This window comes from Taeniopygia guttata, chromosome 4 (assembly GCF_048771995.1).
Source record: "Taeniopygia guttata chromosome 4, bTaeGut7.mat, whole genome shotgun sequence".
In the NCBI taxonomy this organism is placed as follows: domain Eukaryota; kingdom Metazoa; phylum Chordata; class Aves; order Passeriformes; family Estrildidae; genus Taeniopygia; species Taeniopygia guttata.
Window position 1 is genome coordinate 795,826 of NC_133028.1, and position 24,385 is coordinate 820,210.

General features: G+C 50.8%; 1 protein-coding gene across 2 annotated transcripts in view; it reads left to right on the plus strand.

Annotated features, from left to right (window-relative positions):
- Positions 1-24,385, plus strand: part of SFXN5 (sideroflexin 5) — a 92,985-nt gene that overhangs the window by 62,373 nt on the left and 6,227 nt on the right. For both annotated transcript variants that reach the window (XM_041715551.2, XM_072927816.1), the window contains one exon: positions 9,866-9,983. In XM_041715551.2, the coding sequence (XP_041571485.1) occupies positions 9,866-9,983 (118 nt within the window). The remainder of the gene's footprint in view (positions 1-9,865; positions 9,984-24,385) is intronic.

Genomic DNA, 24,385 nt, shown 5'->3' on the forward strand with positions numbered 1-24,385 from the left:
GAGGGTGCCAGGCTTGGATATTTTATGGCATCATGGAATGCTTTGGGTTGGAAAGGTCCTCCAAGGTCTTCGAGTCCATCTGTTTAATGGAATCGTGGAATGGTTTGGGTTGGAAAGGTTCCAAGGTCATCGAGTCCAACCATTTTATTTGGGTTGGAAAGGTCCTCCAAGGTCATCAAGTCCAACCATTTAATGGAATCATGACATGGTTGGAAAGGTCCTCCATGGTCATAGAGTCCAGCCATTTAATGGAATTGTGGAATGGTCTGGGTTGGAAAGGTCCTCCAAGGTCATCGAGTCCAGCCATTTCATGGAATCATGGAATGGTTTGGGTTGGAAAGGACCTCCAAGGTCATCTAGTCCATGTATTTAATTGAATCATGGAATGGTTGGAAAGGTCCTCCAAGGTCATCTAGTCCAACCATCCCCAGTACTACCACTGCTGTTCTATGTCCCCAAGGGTCACATCCACAAGGCTTTTGTTGGATTATGTTTTATTCTGGTTTAGAGATGGGGTTTTAAAAACTTTTATTTTATTTTTAGTCTCATGTGAAGGGTGAGAAAATACAGATGTTATAAGTTATCTTAGTCCAATGAGAAGCCAACTGTTTATTAATTATAATACACTGCAAGTGTTTCTTGGCTTATTAGCTTTAGCTCCACTATGTTGTAAATGTTTTAAAGCTAATTATTTGAAATTACCCTTTGTGTGTTTTACTACAATGTATCTTTCATATTTCTATTTCTCTAAAGTATCTAGTCTTTTTTATAAGGTTATCTTTTGAAACTTGTTTCTAGTTTAATTTCTCTCTCAACAATTTCTCTCTTACTCCATGGCATTTCTAAGTCAGCATTTCTTATCTCAAGGTTTGCACATAGATGTACACTGTGTGAGCCTCCTGTGAGGCTTTGAGAATTTTCTATAAGTCCATTTCCCACAGGCTTTGAAAATTTTCTATAAATCCATTTCCCACAGGCTTTGAAATGCCCCCAGGGATGGGGACTCCAGCCCTGCCCTGAGCAGCCCCTTTCAATGCTGAACAACCCTTTCCATGAAGGAATTCTCCCCAAATCCATCCCATTCCCTGTGTCCTGTCCCTGTCCCTGTTCCCAGCCCGACCCCCCGGCTGTCCCCTCCTGGCAGGAGCTGTGCAGAGCCACAAGGTCCCCCCTCACATTTCATCCACCAAACATATTTATTTTTTTATTATTACATCTCCACTTCCCATCATTTAGGGGCAATGTCTGCCTTGTTGAAGTTTTATATTGAGGTGATTATTTTAACTCATCCCTGACAGCCCAGCAGTTTGAATAACCCCTCGTGGAAGGTCAGTGTGAGACAAAACCCCCTGAATTCAGTGGAAAACTGTCCCTGAGTTTTAGGAAACATTAAAAGGGCTTGGCTGGTGTTCATTATCATGGAATCATGGAATTGTTTGGGTAGGAAGACATCTTAAAGACCATCTCATTCCAAGGAGGGGCAGATTCCAGCCCCCCTTGGCTTTTATTTCATTCTCCTTCTGGACAAAATCTCTGCAGCCTCTTCCCTGCTCCGAGTCCTTTGTCACCCACACGGTCTCCAAGCCAGGATTTACCTGCAGGATCTGCTGGGAAGTGCCTGGGAGTGGTTGTGCCTTACTCTGGAGTAATTAACTCAGGGCTTACTCCAAGTCGTGTGTAGGACTGAGGCTTTGCACTGAGGTGGTTTTCTGTGTTCCCACTGGTTTAACTGGTCCCCATCTAACCATCCAACAAAAATCAACATCCAGGAGAAATTATTTTATTGCTTGAAATGATTTTATTGCTGGGTATCCACAGATAAAATCCTTTATGTGCAAAAAAATTTGGAGAAATTTGTAGAAAATTTTTCCTCTCTAAATTAATAAATTATTGTCTCCAGCAGGACACACTGAGGGCCCATCCTGGGCCATCTCCAAACTGAAGTAAACCTGTCAGTAAAACTGGATTGGCACCTGGGGAGAAAATAAAACTGATGGTGAAATTTTCTCCATCCTTTGCAGCAAAAAAAAAAAAACCCAATAAATAATTTCTTTGTCCTCGGGGCATCATAAATCCTCGGATTGATACAAGTTTTTCTGAATGCACCTGTGCTCAGTGCAGGCCCTACAAAAACTGGTTTTATCTGTGAACTTAGAGGAGATTGCCCTCAAAAAAAAAAAAAATCATCATTTTAACTTATTGAAAGCTTTAATTCACGTTTGTGAGAGAAAATTTTCCTTCTCACTGCCACAAAACTCCGTGGGTATAAAAATATCCGGGCTCTGCTTTTGCCTGCCTGAATTCTGCCCGGAGCTTTGTGCCTGCTTCGTTTTCCATCAGATATCCTCGGATTCCTGGAAGGCTGGGAGTGAGAAGCAGCAGGGATGGGGAGTGAGCGAGGTGTGGCTCAGCCACGCTGCTGGAGGTGGTGGCAGCTCTGGAGCAGCCCTGGGACATGGGAACATCCTGTCTGTGCCTGGGGGATCTGAAGTTCACTCCCAGATCTTAAAACTGCTTCCTAAAGGGCTCAGTCAGAGCTGGAAGCTCATTTTGGGGAAAAAAAACCAAACCTTTGGAGCATTTGGGGAAAGTGTAACTTTATAAATGTAGCAGGATTTGAGCTTGAGGAGGGTGGTTTTAATGGTGAGATCCAGGCAGGCATTATCCATTTATTTATAGAAATCCCTACAGGGCTGTAAATGGGAAGGATGAAGGTGTCGCTCTGGGATCAGGAGCCACAATCTGGATCTTCCAATGGATTTGCATTTGGGATTGTGGGAAGGAGGGGACAATTCCTCCCAGTCCTTAGAATTTGGGATGTGGGGAAGGAAGGGAACAATTCCTTCAATGGATTTACATTTGGGATTGTGGGAAGGAGGGGATGATTCTTCCAATGGATTTACATTTGGGATTGTGGGAAGGAGGGGATGATTCTTCCAATGGATTTACATTTGGGATTTTGGGAAGGAGGGGATGATTCTTCCAATGGATTTACATTTGGGATTGTGGGAAGGAGGGGATGATTCTTCCAATGGATTTACATTTGGGATTTTGGGAAGGAGGGGATGATTCTTCCAATGGATTTATATTTGGGGTTGTGGGGAAGGGAGTGACTCCTCCAAGTATTTTGAATTTGGGAAAGTGGGGAAGGAAGGAAGGAAGGAAGGAAGGAAGGAAGGAAGGAAGGAAGGAAGGAAGGAAGGAAGGAAGGAAGGAACGAACGAACGAACGAACGAACGAATGAACGAACAAACGAAGAATTCCTCCAATGGATTTGCATTTGGGATTGTGGGAAGGAAGGGAGTGACCCCTCTGAGTAGTTTGAATCTGGGATATGGAAAGGAAGGGACGGTTCCCATGCCCGGTGTGATTCTGGGTGCAGGTGGGGATGGTGCTCAGCTGGGTGGGACTCCCACCCCTCCAGGGCCCAGCCCCTGCCCCCAGCAGGTTCCAGATCCCAGGAATTCTCCCCAGCTCCTCTGCACCTCGCTGCTCCCAAGGTTTATTTTAAGTGGCCAGTTCCCGGCCGCCGTCTCTCCGCTCGGATCCAGGTCTTTCCTCTCTCCCAGCCATCTCTCCATCTGCATGTTTTAACTCCCCCAGCTGCCTCTCTCGTCTCTTGTGCCATTTTTTTCAGCTCTCTTGGCTCCTCTCGTCTCTTTGCCTGCTGTGTATTTTAACTCCCGGGGCCGCCTCTCTGCTCTCCAAGCAATTCCATGTTCCCTCCCACTGCCGCGCTCCCATTCTTCCCCATGTTTCATGCATTTCCTGCTGCTTGGACGCTCTGCTGGAGCAGTGAACATATAGAACCAATGTTTATTTTCAGCCTGCATATGCCACGCAGGGAACACGGTGTCAGTTATTCCGTGCAGATGTATTCCCATTGAGGTTTTATAAATAATATCCGCGCTGGCAACTTCCGATGCGGAAAAATATTGGTTGGGCGGTGTCTGAGGGATGAGGGCAACCGACAGTGGGAATTCTGTGGTGCCTCCGTGTCACACAGATGTGGGGACACCAGTATCCACTGCGGGAAGTCAGGCTCTTCATCCCCGTGTCCCTTATTCCCTTTATTCTGGGAATCCTTTGTTTGGTTGTTAGGATGAAATTTGGGAGCTGGAGCTGTTTGCTCCCAGCCACCGCGCAAGGCCTGTCCAGCAGCCCTGGTGCAGCTCCCTGCAGGGCTGCAGCTGGTTTGCGTGGGGCTGGCCAGCTCTAATGCAGCCTCAGGCTGAGCTCTGTGGTGGGAGAGCACAAATTTTTGTCTCCTGTGGTCTGGCCAAGAGTTGGAGGAGCTCAGTCCATCACCAGCACCTGCTGGGGACACTTTGGGGGATCTCGGAGCAGAGAGTGAGGAACCTGAGCTCTTCTTGCAACCTTAAACCTCCTCTGTGCCCCTCAGAGACCTTTCAGAGGGTCTGAAGCACAGGGCAGGGCTGAGAAGGTTTCAAGAGCTCGGGAATGTCAGGATGCACTGGAGAAGGCCTTGGAGCTGTCTGGGCAGTGTCTGTGGAAGAGACAAAGCTGGCAATGGGCAGGAGCTGAGGGAGAAATGGGAGCAGAACGGTTGTGTCCACAGAAGAGGAGCATTTCTGCTCTTCTTCATCTCCAAACCCTCCTCGTGCAGCAGTTCCCAGGGCTGTTTTCCTGTAAATCCCATAAAACCAGGATGCTCTCAGTCTGGATCCACACTGCAGAGCAGCTCTGGCTGAGCTGACTCAGTGGCACCAGGAAAAATGGATTTTCCTGGGGGCTGGCCAGTGCTGTGTGGTGCTGGAAGAGCATTTTCCTCTGCTTGAGCCTTGTTCGTCACTGCAGAGCTGGGGTGGGGCAGGAGGCCTCCCTGGCCCTCGTGTCCGTGGGCTTTTCCTGGAGATATTCCCCTGCCAGTGAGTGCAGGACGTTCCCACAGGTGCTTTTCCTCCGAAGGCCCGTCCAGACCGGCCCTCAGTGAAGTTTGTTTGGGCTCAGCAGCTGCCAGCAGTGACACCTTCAACTGCTGGGGCTGTTCCCAGAGTAAACACGGAAACTGCTCCGTTAATGGTGTCAATCAAGCACAAAAACCCCCAGCCTCCCTCCTTTGGCATCTGCTGTGTCCTCTGGAGGGGCTCAGGGCTGGAGCTGCGGGGTGAGGACAGTGGTGGCCTGGCTGGGTGGGCCAGCAGAGCTGCTGGTCGCTGGCAGAGCTCAGATTTCCCAAAATGACCCAAAACGGGTGAGAAAATCTGGGGAACAGAGCAGAGAGACCAGACAGGCTCAGCAGGACGGGGATCTGGGGATCCCAAACTTCCTTGGTGCATCAGGGGGGTGTTGTGAGAGTCTGGGGTCCCTCAGGGTCCCTCAGGATCCCTCAGGATCCCTCAGGGTCCCTCAGAGTCCCTCAGGATCCCTCAGGGTCCCTCAGGGTCCCTCAGGATCCCTCAGGGTCCCTCAGGATCCCTCAGGATCCCTCAGGGTCCCTCAGGGTCCCTCAGGATCCCTCAGGGTCCCTCAGAGTCCCTCAGGATCCCTCAGGGTCCCTCAGGATCACTCAGGGTCCCTCAGGATCCCTCAGGGTCCTTCAGGGTCCCTCAGGGTCCCTCAGGATCCCTCAGGATCCCTCGGGGTCCCTCAGGGTCCCTCAGAATCCCTCAGGATCCCTCAGGATCCCTCAGGGTCCCTCAGGGTCCCTCAGGATCCCTCAGGGTCCCTCAGGGTCCCTCAGGGTCCCTCAGGGTCCCTCAGGATCCCTCAGGGTCCCTCAGGGTCCCGGCGCTCCCCGCGGCAGCGCCGGCGTCTCGCGGTGTCTGCGCTGCCTCTGAACCTGTTTATAGCAAACACCATCTAAACCCCACAGAATCTGTCAGCTGGGAGACTTGGGTTCACTCCTGTCATGTTTAGTTTAGCATCTGACACCTCCTCCCAGACAAATACAGCCCTGGTTCAGTGCACCCGATAACTCCTTCGGAGTGCAGCGCCTGACTTCCATATGGAATAAATTACAGCACCTCCTGAAAAACGCCAGAGGCAGCTGCCAAATTATGCAAAATTTAAACCACTAATGAACACTGTGATGAAAGTTGAATGAAGGTGTATTTACAAGAGCTCCAACACTCTGTCTCTGTGCAGCAGATGCACTGTCTGTGTGTTGGTACCTACGGACACGGGAGCCGCGGGCTCGGCTGCCTCCGGAGCTGAACATCCCCAGCCTCTCCCTGCCTCTCTCGGCTCTGATCAGCACAAAATCCCCACCAAAACCTCCACAGTTGTAAAGGGAAATCGCGGGAGGAAGAGGCATTGAGGGGTTTGAAGGGGTAAAGGAACAAAGCTTGAAGAAAAAGAGAAAGAGGGGGAGGGAAGAGTTGCAAAATTTCCAGTTCTTTGCCCTCCGAAGGTCAGGGGACAGACGTGGAGCAGTTGTGCCAACGAGATAGAGCAAAAGTGTTGGGTTGTGAAACTGGGGACAGTCAAATGAACATGTTAAAGGGGGCTTGGGAAAGGCTGGAGAGGGATTTTCCCCAAGAGCAGGGACTGGAAGGACAAGGGGAGATGGTCTCAAGCTGAGGGAGAGGAGGTTTGGATCAGATCTTGGCAAGGAATTCCTGGCTGGGAGGGTGGGGAGGGGCTGGGCTGGAATTCCCAGATTTGCTGTGGCTGCCCATGGATCCCTGGCAGTGCCCAAGGCCAGGTTGGACACTGGGGATTGGGGCAGCCTGGGACAGTGGGAGGTGTCCCTGATGGGCTTTAAGGTCCCTTCCAACACAAACCATTCCATGATTCCACAATTCTCTTGTCCTCCTGCAGATTTCCAGGGGGAGACCTCTTGGTGCAAACTTTCCTACCCCTTCTTGAATAATCTGAGCCAGGGTTTAATTCCAGAGCTGCTCCTGTCCTGTGCATGGGGTGAGGTCCCTAAAACTCCTGTTCTCCTGTGAAACAACACCGATATTTCCACAGGGTTATGGTGGGGTGGGATGGGGTTTGCTCTTGTGAATAAGTCAGGCTCCTTCCTCTGCTTTTTGAGCATCTCTGGAGATGTTCACTAATTCAGTTTTTATTCTATTTTCTGGTTTAATTCCGTTTTTATTCTATTTTATTCAGTTCTAATTCTATTTTGAGTATCTTTTGAGATACTCAGATTGGACACAATCCTGAATTCTGTGCTCCAGGGGACCCTGCGCGAGCAGGGAGGTTGGGCTGGGTGACCTCCCTCACAACCTTACTCACCCTGGGAGCAAGGTTGAGGTTTTAGGCTCCAGGAGATGCCAGAGTTGGGCTGTCAGGGGCTCTGAAGGTCCAGACCTCCCCATTCCCCGACCCAACCCTTTGGCAGAGCACGCAGGCCAGTGGTGTGAACAAAATCCCTCTTCACCACGTGGATATTAATTTTATTTCCACATGGATGTTTTATTTTATTAATTTATTTTCAATCTGTGCTGATCCTCTGCAGCGAAACCCTCTGGGAGCTCCTCATCACTCCCCTCCAATGGGGGGTTAATGGGTGCAAAGAGGGATTTGCAGTGCAGCTGACAGCTCACAAAATGCAATATTTAACTCCCCTTCCTCCCCAGCTCGGTGTCGGGAGCAGGGATCCCAGGGACAGGAGAAAACTGGACCTCTTGGCTCATTATGAGTCATTTATTCTGAACCACACAAATTCTCCGATCTGAATCCTAATTAAGACATTACACTACATGTGTTAATTAGTCTGCTCTCCTTTTTAAATCGAGCCATAACTCTTCCTAATTAGGAGGTCGGCCCTTGTAATTTGAACTGGCCTGGGCTGGAAGCACCCCTGGAAGTCACACCTGGGGGCTGGACCGGGATCGTTTTAAATTGGTCGAGGTCTTACTTGGGTGATTATAAGGTCCCCGACAGGGCAGTAATTGCAGAGGGTGCAGTTCCAAATTAAGATGTCAGGGGTGGTGTCAGCAGCGATGCCTTGGCTCTAAACTGAGCCCCGGGGAGGCTGCGAGGCTGCTGCTGCTGGGATTGTCCCAGCAGGGCTGCCACGGATCACAGCAGCTTCAGCAGGACAAAAAACAGCTCCAGGAGCTGCCCCTGCGCATCCAGGGATGATCACAGCTCATCCACGGCAGTCCTGGCATGGGACAGGTGTTACAGGGTGTGAGCAGGGACGCTGCGAGGCTGCAGGGACAGGCCACCTTCCCTCAGGGACAGGCCACCTTTCCTGCTTGGATGGGTCAGCTTCCCTCTGGGACAGGCCACCTTCTCTCAGGGACAGGCCACCTTCCCTCAGGGACAGGCCACCTTCCCTCAGGGACAGGCCACCTTCTCTGCAGGGACAGGCCACCTTCCCTCAGGGACAGGCCACCTTCCCTCAGGGACAGGTCACCTTCCCTGCTTGAATGGGTCACCTTCCCTCTGGGACAGGCCACCTTCCCTCAGGGACAGGCCACCTTCCCTCAGGGATAGGTCACCTTTCCTGCTGGGACAGGCCACCTTTCCTGCTTGGATGGGTCACCTTTCCTGCTGGGACAGGCCACCTTCCCTCAGGGATGGGCCACCTTCCCTCAGGGACAGGTGACCTGCTGTCCTGCTTGGATAAGTGACCTGCTCTCCTCCTGGGACAGATAGCCTGCTCTCCTGCTCAGACAGGTGACCTGCTGTCCTCCTGGGACAGGCCACCTTCCCTGCTGGGACATTTCACCTGCTGTCCTGCTGGGACAAGTCATGTTTCCTGCTTGGACAGGTGACTTTTCCTTCTTGGACAGGTCATTTTCCCTGCTCAGACTGGTCACCTGCTGTCCTGCTGGCACAGGTGACCTGCTGTCCTCCTTGGACAGGTGACCTGCTGTCCTGCTGGCACAGGTGACCTGCTCTCCTCCTTGCACAGGTGACGTGCTGTCCTGCTGGCACAGGTGACCTGCTCTCCTGCCAGGACCAAGCCTTGCAGGCTCCTCTGGGAGTCTCTGAGACGCAGTCGTGCTCTGTGCAGCACCGAGCAGCTCAGCGTTGGAGAACAGAAGTTTGATTTTCACAGCACAAATTGATAGGATCAACTCTGTCTCGAGAGCTTATTAGCGAGGAGCTGAGATCCTGGAGGAGTTCAACTCTGGTGTTTGCTCTGCTCACGTCTCCCCAAGCTCCTGGAGATGAAGGCAGGTCTCAGCCAGGGGGAGGAATGTCCTGAGCTGGATCCACAGGGATCACCCAGCTCCACCCCTGTCCCTGCCCAGACCCCCAAAATCCCACCCTGGGCACCCCTGGCAGCGCTGTCCAAAGGCTCCTGGAGCTCTGGCAGCCTCGGTGCCCATTCCCTGGGGAGCCTGGGCAGTGCCAGCACCCTCTGGGGAAGAACCTTTCCCTAAAATCCAACCTAAACCTGCCCTGCTCCAGCTCCAGCTGCTCTCTGTGTCCTCAATAACCCAGCAGCAAATCCACTCCCTCTCACATTGCTCACACACACTGAACATTCCAATAAAACTCCCTGTCCTGGTGTTGATTTATATAGCCTTTTTCTTTTTTTCCAGTTGCCGATGTGGCAAGTAGAAAAAAGGTCTGAGAATTTTCCATGGCAAGAAAACTGAAAAAGAACTTTGAGCTTAAACCGTAGCGTAGTAACTAATGTGGTTGGACAGTAATGACCACAATATGGTAATGGTGGTAGTTATGACAGGCTGCAGGTCATAGAAAAGCTGTTGATTGTTGTTATGTGTTAAGATGCTCAGCAAAGAAAAGTATGTAATGTGTTGTAACCAAAAGTAAAGAGTCCCCAGGCCTGCCTGCAGCTGGAGCTGGCAGCTGTAGGCATGGCCCTGTCACCCACGGCTGCTGTAACATCCTGGGTACACTAAACTGCATTTTGGAGCCTCCTGCAGCCCTGCACCTCACTCAGGCTCTCACTCTGCCCTTTCCCTTGCAGAACTTCGCTCCTGAGGTCCCGTCCCCGGATGGTTCTCCCGGTCCAAAGCCTCGTGTGCCTCGCTGCCTTTGGCCTGGCGCTGCCCCTGGCCATCAGCCTCTTCCCGCAGATGTCCGAGGTCAGTGCGGCCCCGGGGGCTCTCACGGGGGGACAAACCACGGCCTCGTCGCCTTCCTGGGTGCCTGCCCTGCTCCTGTGGTGGTCCTGTGGGTCCTCCTCCGTTCCTGGACTGAGCTGGTTTCTGCCCTGGCGCGGGGCACTGGTGAGGGCACACCTCCAGTGCTGTGCCAGTGCTGACCCCTCAGTTTGGGGAGGACTTGGAGATGTTTGAGCTCATCCAGAGGGGCAGCGAGGCTGGATAGGGGCTGGGAGCACAAACCCTGTGAGGAACGGCTGAGGGAGCTGGGGGTGCTCAGCCTGGAGAAAAGGAGACTCAGGGTGACCCCAGCCCTCCCCACAGCTCCTGAAAGGTGCCTGTGCCCAGCTGGGCTTGGGCTCTTTCTCCAGGCACTGACAGAGCCAGAGGTCACAGCCTCAAGCTGCACCGAGGGAAACTCAGGCTGGAAATCAGGAAAAAGTTATTTCCAGAAAGGTGATAAAGTTCTGGAGTGGCTGCCCGGGGAGGTGGGGGAGTCCCCATCCCTGGTGTGTTTAACAAAGCCTGGATGTGGCACTGGGTGCCAGGGCTGAGGTGAGGTGCTGGGGCTGGGCTGGACTCGGTGGTCCTGAAGGTCTCTTCCAACCTGGTGGTTCTGTGACTTCTGTGAATATTCCTCTCCTGAACAGCACAGCTTCACCAGCACAGGCAGGGGAAGGCCCCTCTCCCTCACACTGGGGTTTCCTTGGAGTTAAAATATGGAATCCAAGCTCTGTCCATGAGGCCAAGAGCCTGGAACACCCATTGGAAGGGGATGTTCTTCCCCAGAGCCTCTCTGAAGGTTTTTGCTTTTTCATCTCCTGGGAAGGCCCAGCCTGGGGGTGAACAAAGGAAAACCAACCAAGGAAACAGGGAATGACCAATGCAGTCACTCAGACCAATTTATTTGAACAAATTGCTTGGGTGGGCTTATTTTAAGTCTTTAATTTTGGTGATTGGAGCTTTTCCTGGCTGTAAATCTGTGCATTTCCAGAGAAGGTCTCTATGCCTAAGGGAGAAAACCTCTGTCAAACAAGGACTGTCTCACAAGGTTCTTCTCCTGTCAGCTGGATCAGGAATTTTTATCACTGTCTGCACGTGAATTCTTATTTTGTCAGCCTGGATGGGTTTATCCATGACTCCCAGCCAGGGAATCTTGCTGTACACTTGTGTGCTGACTGACAAACACGTTGGGAATTCTCTGTTGTCCTTCTTGCCGTCTCCAGGCTGAGAGAAAACTGTCCCTTCTCTCTAAAAACCTGAATTTATCTCAGTCTTGGAGCCTCTTGCTAAAAGACGTGTTTGCTGAAGCTTTAATGATTCATATGGCTCTTCCTTAAACTTTTTCTAATTAGTCAACATCGTTTTTGGAGGCCTTCCATCAGGAGCAGACACAGCATTGCAGTCAGAAGCTGCACAAGCCCCAGTTGCAGGAGCAATGTGATTTCCCTGCCTCTCCTGGGCTCTGAGCATCCCCAGAGCCTGGCAGGGCTTTTGGCAGGAGCTCAGCCTCAGCTCCAGGCCATCAGCTCTGTGCCTGATCCCAGTTCTGTTCCGGGGCTGGGCTGGGGAAAGGCTGAGGAGCGGTGCCAGGTCTGCTCAAGGTAGAGCCTGGAGCACGTCCAGCCTGCCCGTGGGAAGGAGGCTGGGGCACACAGCATCCCTTCTGCTCCTCTTCCAGGGAATCTGAGCGCTGTTAAGGCTGGAAAAGCCCGCTGAGATCAGCCAGCCCAACTGTTCCCCCAGCACTGCCAGGGCCACCACTGACCCTGGCCCCGGGCGTCACGGCCACGGGGCTTTGAAATCCCTGCAGGGATGGGGACTGCACCCCTGCCCGGGCAGCACCTTCCAATCCCTGACCACCCTTTCCAGGAAGAATTCCTTCCTGCTCCTGAATATCCAGTTTAAGCCTTCCCTGGCGCAACTTTCCTGGAAATTTCCAATTTCCTCCCTATTTCCAGGAAAAATCTTTCAGGATAATCAGGGGAGCCAAGACCACAGCAGGTACCACCAACCTCAGTTATCCCAAAGGAGACATTGCCACTGTTCTTCCAAAATCCTGGAATTCTAAAATGGTTGGGTTGGGTTGGAAGGACCCTAAAGACGCTCTCGTTTCCTGCCATGACCAGGGACACCTCCCACTGGAATTGTGCCTTTCTGAGTGACAGATAACTTCTCCTGTGCAGTGTCTGATATCCCAGCAGGGAAAATCTCGTTGATTTTAGCAGCTGAATGAATTCTAACCCTCAGGGAAGATTCAGGCCAGGTTTTCCTCCGGGGATGTTGGGATTGCAGGCTCCAGGCAGTCCTGGAAGTGGGAGCGCCCTTCTGAAGGCAGCCGAGCTGTTCCAGCAGCGCAGACATGAATCAGCTCTGATCAGGGCTCAGACGGGATGACGAGCGCTGCCCACGCGCCCTGCCAGGGAGAAGGAGCCTCCCAGAGCCTGCCTGAGCTCTGCCCGTGGCATCCAGCTCTGCTGCACGGGATGAGGCCCCTCACAGCTGGATCCCACATCTGCTCACGCCCCGGGGTCAGGGCTCCACAGGCAGCCGGGGCTGATCAGTCTCAGAAGCCCAGACTGGTGGGGATCAGGAGGGACCCTAAATCCCACCCCATTCCCACCCCATTCCATGTTCAGGGACACCTCCCACTGCCCCAGGAGCTCCCAGCTCCAGTGTCCAACCTGGCCTTGGGCACTGCCAGGGATCCAGAGGCAGCCACAGCAAATCTGGGAATTCCAGCCCAGCCAGGAATTCCTTGCCAAGATCCCAGCCCAAGCTCCCCTTTCCCAGTGGGAGCCATTCCCTGGCTCCTGTCCCTCTGTCCCTTGTCCCCAGTCCCTCTCCAGATCTCCTGGAGTCCCTCCAGGGACTCTGAGCATTCCCGGGATTTTTCCCTTCTCCAGGGGAACATTCCCAGCTCTCCCAGCCTATTTTCCCATTATGTTTGCACTTTCTATGAACGTGTGAGTGTTTACACAGGACATTCCCCCCGTCCTCCAAAATCTCTTTGGAGGTTTCTGTGGGGATGCTCAAGGGAGCAAAGTGAGTGGTTTACCTGGAAAATCCCTCTGGATCCAGTTCTGGATGGGAAATCCAAGTGATTTGCGGGAAGTGTTCCTCAAAACCTGTGGATTTTTGGGCACTCATCACCAGACCCTGAACTTCAGTGGCTGGGCTTGACAGCCTGGGAGTGTTTTCCAACCTGAGTGATTCCGTGATTCTGTCCTGTCAGATGAGGAATTTAGAGGTGCTTAAGCACTGATCTCTGTGGGAATGTCTTTGCTTTTCCCACGGCCTCGGTCAGGGGCACAGCAGGACAGGACCTGCTGTTGTACCCAGCGCTGTGGGGAGCAAATCAGCAGCAAGGGGTAAGAGACGTGTTCTGTTCCAAAAACATGGCTGTGGTGTGAGCAGCAAGCCCTGCAGGGATTCTGGGTGAGCCAGGTTCTGCCCTCAATCACCCCTCACGACCTTTTGTGAGTCAGGAGCAAACACAGAGGCTGGTGTGTCACTGAGTGGTTGTTTTGGGCCAGGAGTTTGTGTGGCCACCTTTGATCCTCTCTCCTAACGGGGCTCAACTCTCAATTGGTTTTCCAGCAGAACTGAAGCCTTGCTCAAGGTTTAATGAATTAATGGAGCCACCTTGTCCCATCAGCTGTAGCTGCTCCGGAGTTGCTCCTGTGTTACAACAACTCCAGTGAAATCAGAGCTCAGCTCTGGCTGCAAACAGAGTCAGGGAAAGGCAATTCTGGAGGTGAGCAACCTCCACGTGCTGGGAAGGTGAATGCACCCTGAGCCTTTTTTGGGCCCATATCCAGCCTAGCCAAGCCCTGGGTTTTGCAGGGATGAAATTCCACTTGGATTTCTGCAGAATCACAGCTCGTTTCTGGATATTATGGCTTTAAAGAGAAGGTTATAAAAATAAACTGCTCGTATCAGCCATGAAACCATGGATCCTTGGGAATACTCACACTGGAGCTGCTGAGAAACGTTCTTGTCATCCCAGGATAGCGTTAACTGTGGTACCTAAACCCATCAATATGCATTGAGTAATTCACTGCTGTTAAGTTTAGGAGAAACATGTAGTTAATGCATTTAGCCCACAACCTCCAACTGCCTCCCATGCCCCCCGGGGAATCTCTTCCCTCTCCCAATCCCGCAGCATCCCCACTGACAACTCCTACTCAGCTATGCACTGCCAATGGAAACAGCTGTGACAGCTCCAAACCGAAAATGGGACTTGTGCAAATGAAATTCAGTGTAGCAGCAGAAGAAAGAACCACGGGGCTGCTCCGCTGCCTCTCTGCCCCGTGGGCCCTGCTCCTCCAGAGCGTTCCTTCAGCAGGTCCACCAGGAGCTCGTGCCACCCGTGCCCAGCGGGATCGTGGGGTAAAGGTGGGCAGGGCCAGGTGAGAAATGGAGAAATGGAGCTGGAGAACGGCAGAGAAGCCTCCAGTCACCTGAGCACTCCTGCCCTCACCTGGGGGAAGTTCAAAGGGTATTTTTAGGGTGGTGCTCAATGCATCTTCCAGAATAAGGCTGATTTCAGCCTTTCCTTAAAAATAATCTTCCTTTGGAACCCCAGGACAAGGGGAATAAACAGCCTAAAATCCAAGGCTGAGCTATTGTTTTCCAATCTGTTTTAGCCTTCATCTTGTTGGCAGGCTGCTTTAGAAAAGCAAAAGGTTAATGAGCCAATGTGCAGTGGGATTATTGCAGTAAAGATGACAGTGAACCAGTAATTACTAATTAGATGCAGTTTAACAGGAGGAACAAGTGAAATCTCCTCTTCACCAACTGTCAATAATTAGCAGATTTGGTGAGGTTGAAATGTGTCCACAGTTAAAAGGCTGATTTTTTAATGAAATGGCACTTGACAAAAGAGCTGTATGGAGGTCACAGCCATAGCCCTGGAGACGCTTCCCCATTCCATACTTAGGAGGGAAATCAGATGCAATCCAGCAGGGGGTCCCCATGGAACCATCCCTCCCTTGGGATTGCTTTGCACGGAGGGGGAGGGGAGCAGGAGGGATTCTCTGCAGTAATTTTGTCCAAGTTGGATGAGAAACCAGGGAAGGGATTTGCCAGCTGCCATGGGGAAAAATGTTTGAGAAGCGAGAAGTTCTGCTTTGCTTCTGGGGCTGGGGAACGGTTTCCTGGGAGTCTGGGAACCCTTGGGATGGAGGCTGGGCTTGGAAGGAGCTCCTCTCAGCAAAGAAGTGGCACGAGGTCCTGAAGGGCTGGCAGGAGGCTGGGAGCTCAGTGGGAAGTGTCTCCCAAAGCCTGCAGAGGATTCAAGCTGTGCCTCAGAGATCGTTTCCTCCTGCTCCGCCCGTGGCTTCGGGAGCACCAAGAGGTTCATCTGAGGTTCCTCTCCTGAGCGCTGACCCAGCTCATCTTCTGCTTTATTTCCTGCCATATCTTCTGGTTTATATCCTGCCTTATCTTCTGGTTTATTTCCTGCCTTAGCTTCTGGTTCATCTTCTTGCCTTTCCCTTGTTGACAAAGGCAAGAGTATCTTTGTTCTCCACAAGAACCTCCAATGAAGAGGTGGTCATTAACTGATTGATCTGAGCAGAACCCCCAGGACTGACATGGCAGTGAGTGGCTGAGCACTGGCACAGTTCAAGTAGGACTTGAAGGAAAATCTGAGGTATTTGGGAATGTGTTGAGCCCCTTTCCAGCCTTCCAATGAAGGGTGGTGGTGCTTAATGAGGTGTCTGAAGTTCCCTAGTGAGGATGGACTCATTCCTGTCAGAGGCTGGAGAGTGAGTGACCCTTCCAGAGCATCGTGCCACCCCTGGCAGAAGAGGAGGTGACATTTGGGGACAGCAGGTTGCACAGAGCTCCAGTGGAGGCTCCCAGCCCATCTTTGGTAGGAAATGGTGTCCTAAGGAAGTCCTGAACTCCATCTGTGCTTCCAGCCCCAGCAGGATCCAAGCACAGCTTCAGCACTGGCCACGGCTGGTGGATGTCCCCATCCTCCCTGGAGCAGTTTGGGTTTCCCAGCTGATCCTGCAGGGTCCTGCTGCCAGGGAAGCTCCCAGGGGATGAAGCCTCCCTTTGGACAGGAAGATTTGCCCTGGTGGGCGGACACAGACTGTGCCATCCTGACGTTCCTGTGGATGCCACAGCCACAGCCCTGCCCGGCCCGCTGCAGCTGTTGGGATGTGGGGTTAGGAATGAAGTCAGAAATCCATTTCACATTCAGGTGCAGTGTGCTGCTTTGAATTGTTTAGTCTGTAGAGTCTGTTAATTTGCTGTGTTCATAAAAACCCTGTGCTCACAAAAGCCTGTAGCTCACAAAACTGCCTCAAACAAGGTGAAAGGAATGTGAACTTCCAAGCTAGAAGAAAATAAGAAAAGCTCCTTAACCTTTGAAACGAGAACTAAACCAAAACTAAAAGCTGCAGGAGACAACCAGAGAGCTCTCTGCACAAAGACTAATAAGAAATAAATATGCATATGAAAAATAATGCATATGCAACAAATTAGGAGACAGAGTTTAGACTCTTGAAGGGTGCACATGTCTTTAAAAATTATTCCACTTCTGCCCAGCACTGTAATAAACACACCACTTTTCAACTTTAATTAGTTGGAGGCCCCTGTCCATACTTCAGTGTTCACAAGCTGTGCTGTGAGGGTTTATCTGGGATCTCTCGAGGCTGGTGAGATTTATCTCAGCTGAGTTTTGACATCAGAGGACCAGGATCCTCCTCAGGCTTTGCTGCTGGAGTGACACGTGGAGGGCACAGCTGTCACCCCACAGTTCTGATGGAACCACGCCTGGACATGCCGGGCTCTTGGCTGCAGGGGTCTGCCCCAGCTCCTGCTCCCACCTGCAGTTTCTCTCTCTGGCTTCATCTCCACCCACAGAAACCGGCCTGGAGCTTTAGAGCTTGCAAGGTCAGGTCACCCTCCGTGGGATAAACTCCAGGTCAGTGTGACAGCAGAGCTTTTTGGGGACCCTCCATGGGATAAACTCCAGGTCAGTGTGCCAGCAGAGCTTTTTGGGGACCCTCTGTGGGATAAAGTCCAGGTCAGTGTGACAGCAGAGCTTTTTGGGGACCCTCTGTGGGATAAACTCCAGGTCAGTGTGACAGCAGAGCTTTTTGGGAACCCTCCATGGGATAAAGTCCAGGTCAGTGTGACAGCAGAGCTTTTTGGGGACCCTCCATGGGATAAACTCCAGGTCAGTGTGACAGCAGAGCTTTTTGGGGACCCTCTGTGGGATAAAGTCCAGGTCAGTGTGCCAGCAGAGCTTTTTGGGGACCCTCCATGGGATAAAGTCCAGGTCAGTGTGACAGCAGAGCTTTTTGGGGACCCTCCATGGGATAAACTCCAGGTCAGTGTGACAGCAGAGCTTTTTGGGGACCCTCTGTGGGATAAACTCCAGGTCAGTGTGGCAGCAGAGCTTTTTGGGGCGCTCAGGTGCATTCAAGGCAAGGACAGAGCAGGTTGAGGTGCTCCAAACCCCCCGAAGCAGTTCCTGGGTGAAGGTATTCCCTAGGAACATGGGAAAGGAGGCCAGGATTAGTCCTGTCCTGCCCTTCCAGTGGTGCTTTGTCCTGAGCTGCTGCTCCAGCAGCCTCCAGCTCCTTCCTGCCTCAGGGAGGGCTTTGGGTCAGAGCTTCTGCAGAGACCACACAGCCCAAACATTCCAGGCCCTGCACGGCTGGGACATTCCAGTCAGGAAAACCCCCAGGTTCTCCTTTTTGTATGGGAACTCCTCATTCCCAATGAAACACGGATAAAAAATTAAATTTTATAATTTTAATAAAGATTTGTAGGGAATGGGTATATTTATTTACAGCACTGTGGACTCATGTCGGGATTTATTGCCTTTTAATTTATTGCCTTTTAAGGACGTGTGTACCTCTGAGAACTTTTAATATTTTTTTATTATTCTTACTAATTTTTATATGTATAGAATTTTACAATGGGTTAATGCATATTCATTTTGCTGATTTTACATTATACTTATAGCTAGTTACACTTGTACTCAGTTTTTGTCAGAAAGCACAGAAAGAACTCTTGGGTTATTTTGCCTTGTCTGTTTTAAGGTTTGAGGAGTTTTTTTTATCTTTTATCTTTTAGTGTGGAAATTTGCATTCTTTCTCTTTAGCTGGGGTAGTTGTGTTAGTCTTGTAGTTACTAGACTAAATAGCATATTTAGCAAGCTCAGAGTGGCACATTTTACCTAAATCGAAATGGATTTCTCCTCTGTTAAATTTTTACTTTGTCTCACCACCGTGGGATGATGCTCTCTAAGGTTCTCCTTCTGGGATGAGCAGATGTTGTGTCCCGGTAATTCCCTTCTGCCTGCTCCACCTGGTGGAATTCCAGCTGCAAATCCACGGTGGTGATGCCACAGGAGCAGCACTTGCCTTGTCCCGGGGCCACCCCAATTTCCCAAACTCACTGGGAAGCTCTTCCCTGCGGCGCCCTTTGGATTCGTGTCCTGGCACAGCTGAAACTCCTCTTGCTCAGGAGAGAAGGAGCCGGTGTGGCAAAGCAAAGAACATTTCTGGACCACGGCATCTCCCCTTTCCACAGGGATTTTCACCCCCAGTTCCTTCTCAAAATGTCAAAATCAAAGCATTTCCCTACTCGCTCCCCAGCGCTCTGGAGCTGGGAGAGCTCAGCCACTTCTGGGAGCAAATGCTTCTCTAAAATCCTGCAATCATGGAACGGTTTGGGTTGGAAGCGACTCAAAACTCATCTTGTTCCACCCCTTGCCGTGGGCAGGGACACCTTCCACCGCTCCAGGCTGCTCCAAGCCCCGTCCAGCCTGGTTTTGGACACTTCCAGGGATGGGGCATTTCCAGGGGGAAGGGGCTCCTAAGCAGTGGTGGTGGAGCCCCTGGGCCACTTCAGGGTGGTTAAATTTCCACCTGCTCCACTTGTTTGGGTGATTATTGGTGTCGGTGACACCTGAGGGCCAGGGAAGGTCAGGAGTCAGCAGAGCCCTGATGGCAGTGGGGGCTGTGCCTTTGTTCTCCCTTCCCTCCTGTCCAGGAGCCTTTGATTTGTGGCCCAGCTGGTTTTTGATGGCTGCTCCTGGGGATGCTCCTTTGTTTGGCCTCCCAAAGGCGCTGGACATCCTCCAGGGCCCCAAAAGCCCAAGGAGGAGCAGCAGGGCCCTGGCCATGGGGTGGGTGTGGGAGCAGGGACCCTCTGGAGCGCCCAGGGGCTCCGGGCGCTGGCAGACACGGATCTGGTTTCATGTTTATACCCCTGGCCCTGGGAGACAGGTTCAAGTATGTAAACTATCCCCCTGCAAGCACAGGCTGCTGCAGGTGTGTGGGTGCTGGTGGGCATAAAAAAACATTCCTGACACCAGCTCTTTTGAGGAGTCTTCACCTCCTGATGGCTATAAGCCATTAGGAGTCAAAAGAAAGAGCTGACATCCGACAAGTCCGGATAAACAGCTAAACATTAACCCTTAAAGTGGCCCGAAAAACAGACTTAAAAGGCTCTTTGTGGAAAGAAGCCATTTTTTCGCAGGCCTGTTAATTGCTGTCTTTCTTCAGGACACCTTTCAGCAGCACCTACTGTAAACAGAGGGGCTCTCTCCCCCCAGGATTCCTGCCTGCCCTGCCCATTCCTGGGCCCTCCTGGGCTTTGCTGCTTTATTCTGGGCCTAAAAACCAAATCCCTGCCCCTCTTCAGCCCACCCTGACCACCCCGGCCACTTGCTGGGAATCTTGGAATACCCTGAGCTGGAGTGAGGAATGATCCACAAGGATCACTGACTCCTGGCCCCACACAGGAATCCTTAAATCAGAAAAACCCTTTAACACCATCATTCTTGGTCAGAGGCCTCTTCATCTGGTGCACCCCCAGATCTTCCCTGCCCGTCTCCTGCCTTGCCCCTCTCCTGTCACACAGGCTTGGATTTGTCCTTTTTGGTGGATTTGGGGTTATTTTGGCTCATCTGGAGCAGCTCTGACTGCTCCAAGAGGTGCAGGATGCAAAGGAAGGGGATCAGTTGTCCAGACTTGCCTGCTTAGGGCTGAGAATGCCTTATTAATCACATCTCCCGTATATAATTATCTCTAATTGCATTTTAAATTTCCTGTTCCTAGTGAGGCTGGTGGTCTGCAAGAGAAGGAAATGTGCTGGAGGTTGGGATCCTGAGGAATTTGCTCAGCTTCCCTAAAGCACCAAGGGCATCCCTAAATCCCACTCTTCCATTGTGCTCTTCCTCCTGAACAGCAGGAGAATTCAGGGGTCGATGTCTTCAGCAAAGAGCAGCAAATTCCTTCTTCCTTGACAGAACTGCTTGAGGAATTCCTGCTGGAATGGACCTAAGAGTTCATTTTCACCAAAAGGAAACTTTTTAGTAATGTCCGCGTTTAAAAGTAGGATTCTTTTTTTTTTTCTTCCAACAAAGGAGAAACTCAGAGTGTCTGTGTAGGTGCTTTTCATTCCAGCAAGGATCGGGAATCATAACTAAATTGCAATTTTGGGAGCTCTCAAGGCCATATTTGGAGTGGGCTGGTGACTTTTCCACAATCCACTGGTTGAGAAGTTCCAAAAAAAAAAAAAAAAAAAAAAAAAAAAAAAAAATCTGCATCCTATAATGTGCAGGTCCTTCCAGGAAACCAGGGAGAAGTTTCTTCAGCCCTCTCCTGAGGGAGATCCTGGCCTGGCAAGGCCATGAGCCCTGAGGTCACCACACAGCTGCTTCTGTGCCTGCCTAAAACCTTTCTGGAGCTGCTGTGGAAATGAATTTATTGTGGTAAACTCAGGTTTACCCCATAAAGGGCACCCATCCCACCCCTCCCACGCTGAGCAAACCTCCCGAGCAGAGGGGAGAAGGTTCAGCTCCCCCAAAGGCCTTGGGTGTCTCCTCTCTCTGGAAGACAGACACAGGGGAGGTTTTCTGACCTTGCTGTTTGAAATCTTAGGGTCTCAAAGCTTTTATGTGGGAGATTTTGGTGGTTTTGTTTTAATACTTGAGGTTTCTGGTGCTGTGGGCAGGTACAGGAGCAGCACTTGCCTTGTCCCAGGGCCACCCCCATTTCCCAAACTCATTGGGAAGCTCTTCCCTGCGGCGCCCTTTGGATTCGTGTCCTGGCACAGCTGAAACTCCTCTTGCCCAGGAGAGAAGGAGCCAGTGTGGCAAAGCAAAGAACATTTCTGGACCACGGCCTCTCCCCTTTCCATGGGGCTTTTCACCCCCAGTTCTTTCTCAGAATCTTTCCCAGAGGACACAAAGTCACAGCTCTGCAGTGACCTGGAGGTGGTACCATGCTGAAAGTCGAAGAGCTCAGTGTTAACCAACCCCCAAAAACCCCAGAGAAAGGCTTAGAAACTGTGAGATTTCAAACAGTGTCAGAATCTGTGGTATTGATGATTCTGAGATTGTAGAAAGTCTCTGTCTGTCAGCCCCCTGCCAAAGCAGAAGCCATAATTGGTCTGTGCTGTTTCAAGGCTGTTTATTCTGTTTATCTCTAACATGTTCTGCTGCCCTGCCGCAGCTCTGTCCTGCAGGGCAGCGTGTGGGGCTCTGCCCTCAGTGGGATGGTACAAACATTAAATACCACAAACTACCTGTGCTGGATTTACAATAACGTGCCAATATCTGTCACCTACGTTGGACAGTGTGTCCCCAGCCTGAACCAACAGAAAAATGCCAACACCACAGTGAAACATGGAGGGCATGAAGAAGGAGAAAAAGGACAAGGCACACCCAATTTCCTCCATCTTGTCCCCTTTGGACCCCTCATCTAGAATCCTAAAATTTTACTTTTGCACCCGTGTCACACTTAATTATTACTGATATCAAACACTCATAGCTTGTAATTAATCCTGTAAGATTGAAAACTCTTTTCCATGGGCAGAGAGCACAGCCAGTGTCTCTGGGGGCTCTGTCCAGGGGGGTTCCTGACACCTGAAGGGTCCCAGGGCAGCCAGAGGGAAGCTCTGGACTCCCACAAAACAGAGAAGTTCCTCGTGCCTGCCAGATGTCCCTGATGTCACCTTGAGGTGGCAGAGGGTCCCTGGCAGTGGGAGGTGAGAGCAGAGAGCTGCTGGGGATGGTTTGGGGATGAGCCCGGGGCTGGAGCTGGGACACGCCGGGAGCGGGGGTCACTCCCCAGCTGTGGGGCTCTCATCCCACCTGCTGCTCTCTTATCATCGCTGTTATCATCATTCCAGAGACACCCTGGGCGAGGGCAGCTCCCTGCTCCAGCCACAAATCCACTTCTCCAAATTTCCCTTCCTTTTCCTTTTCCTTCCCCCACACCCACATTTCCCTTCATCCCATCTGATTAAATGCTGAGGTATCTGCTGAGTATTTTTCCTCAGACAAGCTGTGCTGTGGTAATTCCCCAAAAGTGAGATTAAAAACTCCCACCCTTGATTGTGGAATCATGAAATTAATTTGGAAAAGACTTTTAAGGTCACCAAGTCCAACCATTAACCCAGCACCACCAAACCACAGAACCACAGAATCATTTAGGCTGGGAAAAACCTTTAAAATCATCAACTCCAGCCATGAAGCCAGCACTGCCCAGGCCAGTGAAGTGGGGGAAGTTGCAATCCCACAGCTGTCCCAAAAATCCCGAAATCTGCTCTGCTTCAGGGCAATTGGTTATTCACATTTAGGCTGAGGGCAGGAACATCCCTGCAAAGCATCCCTGGCAAATAAAGTGTCTCCTGAAATGGAAAACCTTCAAAACAACAACAGCCAAATATTCCAGGACAGCCAAATATTCCAGGAAAAGAAAAAAAAAAAAATCTCCTGAAGTTAATAACTCTCAAAAGAAAAAAACAACCAAATATTCCAGAACAACCAAATATTCCAGGACAAAAGAAAAAAAAAACCGAAAAAAAACCCCCAAAAAACAAAAAACAAACCAACCAAAAAAAACACCCCAAAAAACTCCTGAACTTAATAACTCTCAAAAGCCAAAACAACCAAATATTCCAGAATAGCCAAATATTCCAGGACAAAAATCTGAACTTAATAACTCTCAAAAGCTAAATAACCAAATATTCCAGAATAGCCAAATGTTCCAACTTTCCTTTTTTTTCTGTTTTTGGTTTGGGTTTTTTTTTGTTTTGTTTTGTTTTGTTTAGTTTTTGTTTTTGTTTTTTTTGGTGGGGGTTAGGTTTTTTTGGATTTTTTTTTTGGTTGGTTAGGGTTTTTTTGGGTTTTTTGGTTTTGTTTTTTGGGGGTTTTGGTGAGGTTTTTTTTGTTTTATGGTTTTTTTGGGGGTTTTTTTTTGTCTGAAAATGATGTTCTGGGAAGGCAGAAGGGAGGTGGATGCAGTCAAAGCAGTCTGGTTGTTCTTTGCCATGAAGGATCTGGTCACCAGCACCCAGCCCCAGCTGCTGTAGGACAGGGTAGAAATGAGAGGATTTTTAAGGTCCCTTCCAAGCAAACCATTCCATGGTTCTAATCTTGAGCTGCCAGGAGACTTTCCACGGTTTTGTGAAAAACATTTTGACTCAATACATTATTTTTTATTATGAAAACTGAATATTTCTTTCAAAGAAAGGGGTCAAAAAGACTCGGGAGAAACCTAAAATGAAAATAACTGTTCTGGTCACCTCTTAAATTCAATTTTTATTATTAATTTGAAGGAAAACTTCACAAAATTCAGGTTTCTTTCAAAACTCTTTTCCCCCAACTCTGTGATTCGGGCAGAAAACTGAATATCAATAATTCATGAATCATTAATTTGTACTTCAGCCTTGAGAACTTCTCTCAACCAGTGTGTCCAGCTTTGGGACACACCAGGATTTCAGCTGGGTGGAAAAACTGGGAAGGTGTCGGAAAAGAGCTTTAACACCAACATTTCAGGCAACAGTCGGCCCTGCTGAGGAGAACCACCAGTCACCTTCCATGGCAAGGACACCTTCCATGGGCAGGGACACCTTCCATGGACACCTTCCATGGGCAGGGACACCTTCCATGGACACCTTCCATGGCCAGGGACACCTTCCATGGGCAGGGACACCTTCCATGGGCAGGGACACCTTCCATGGGCAGGGAAACCTTCCATGGTCAGGGACACCTTCCATGGACACCTCCCATGGACAGGGACACCTTCCATGGACACCTTCCACTAGGCCAGGTGCTCCAAGTCCCATAATCCGAGGGGAGCTGGTCAGTGACCTGAAATGCTTCTGAGACACCCACGAATCCATGGGACAGGATGGATCCATCCAGAGGGGCTGGGAGAGGGAAGGAAGGACTCACTGAGACATTTCCCACCGTTTATAGCACTCCTGGGTAACTGGGAAGGTCCCACTTGACTGGGAATGCAAATGGGTGGGGACCTCATGACAAGAAAGGGACTGGAGAGTGGCCAGGGCAGGGAATGGGGCTGGGAAGGGGCTGGAGAGTTCCTGAGGGAGCTGGGAAG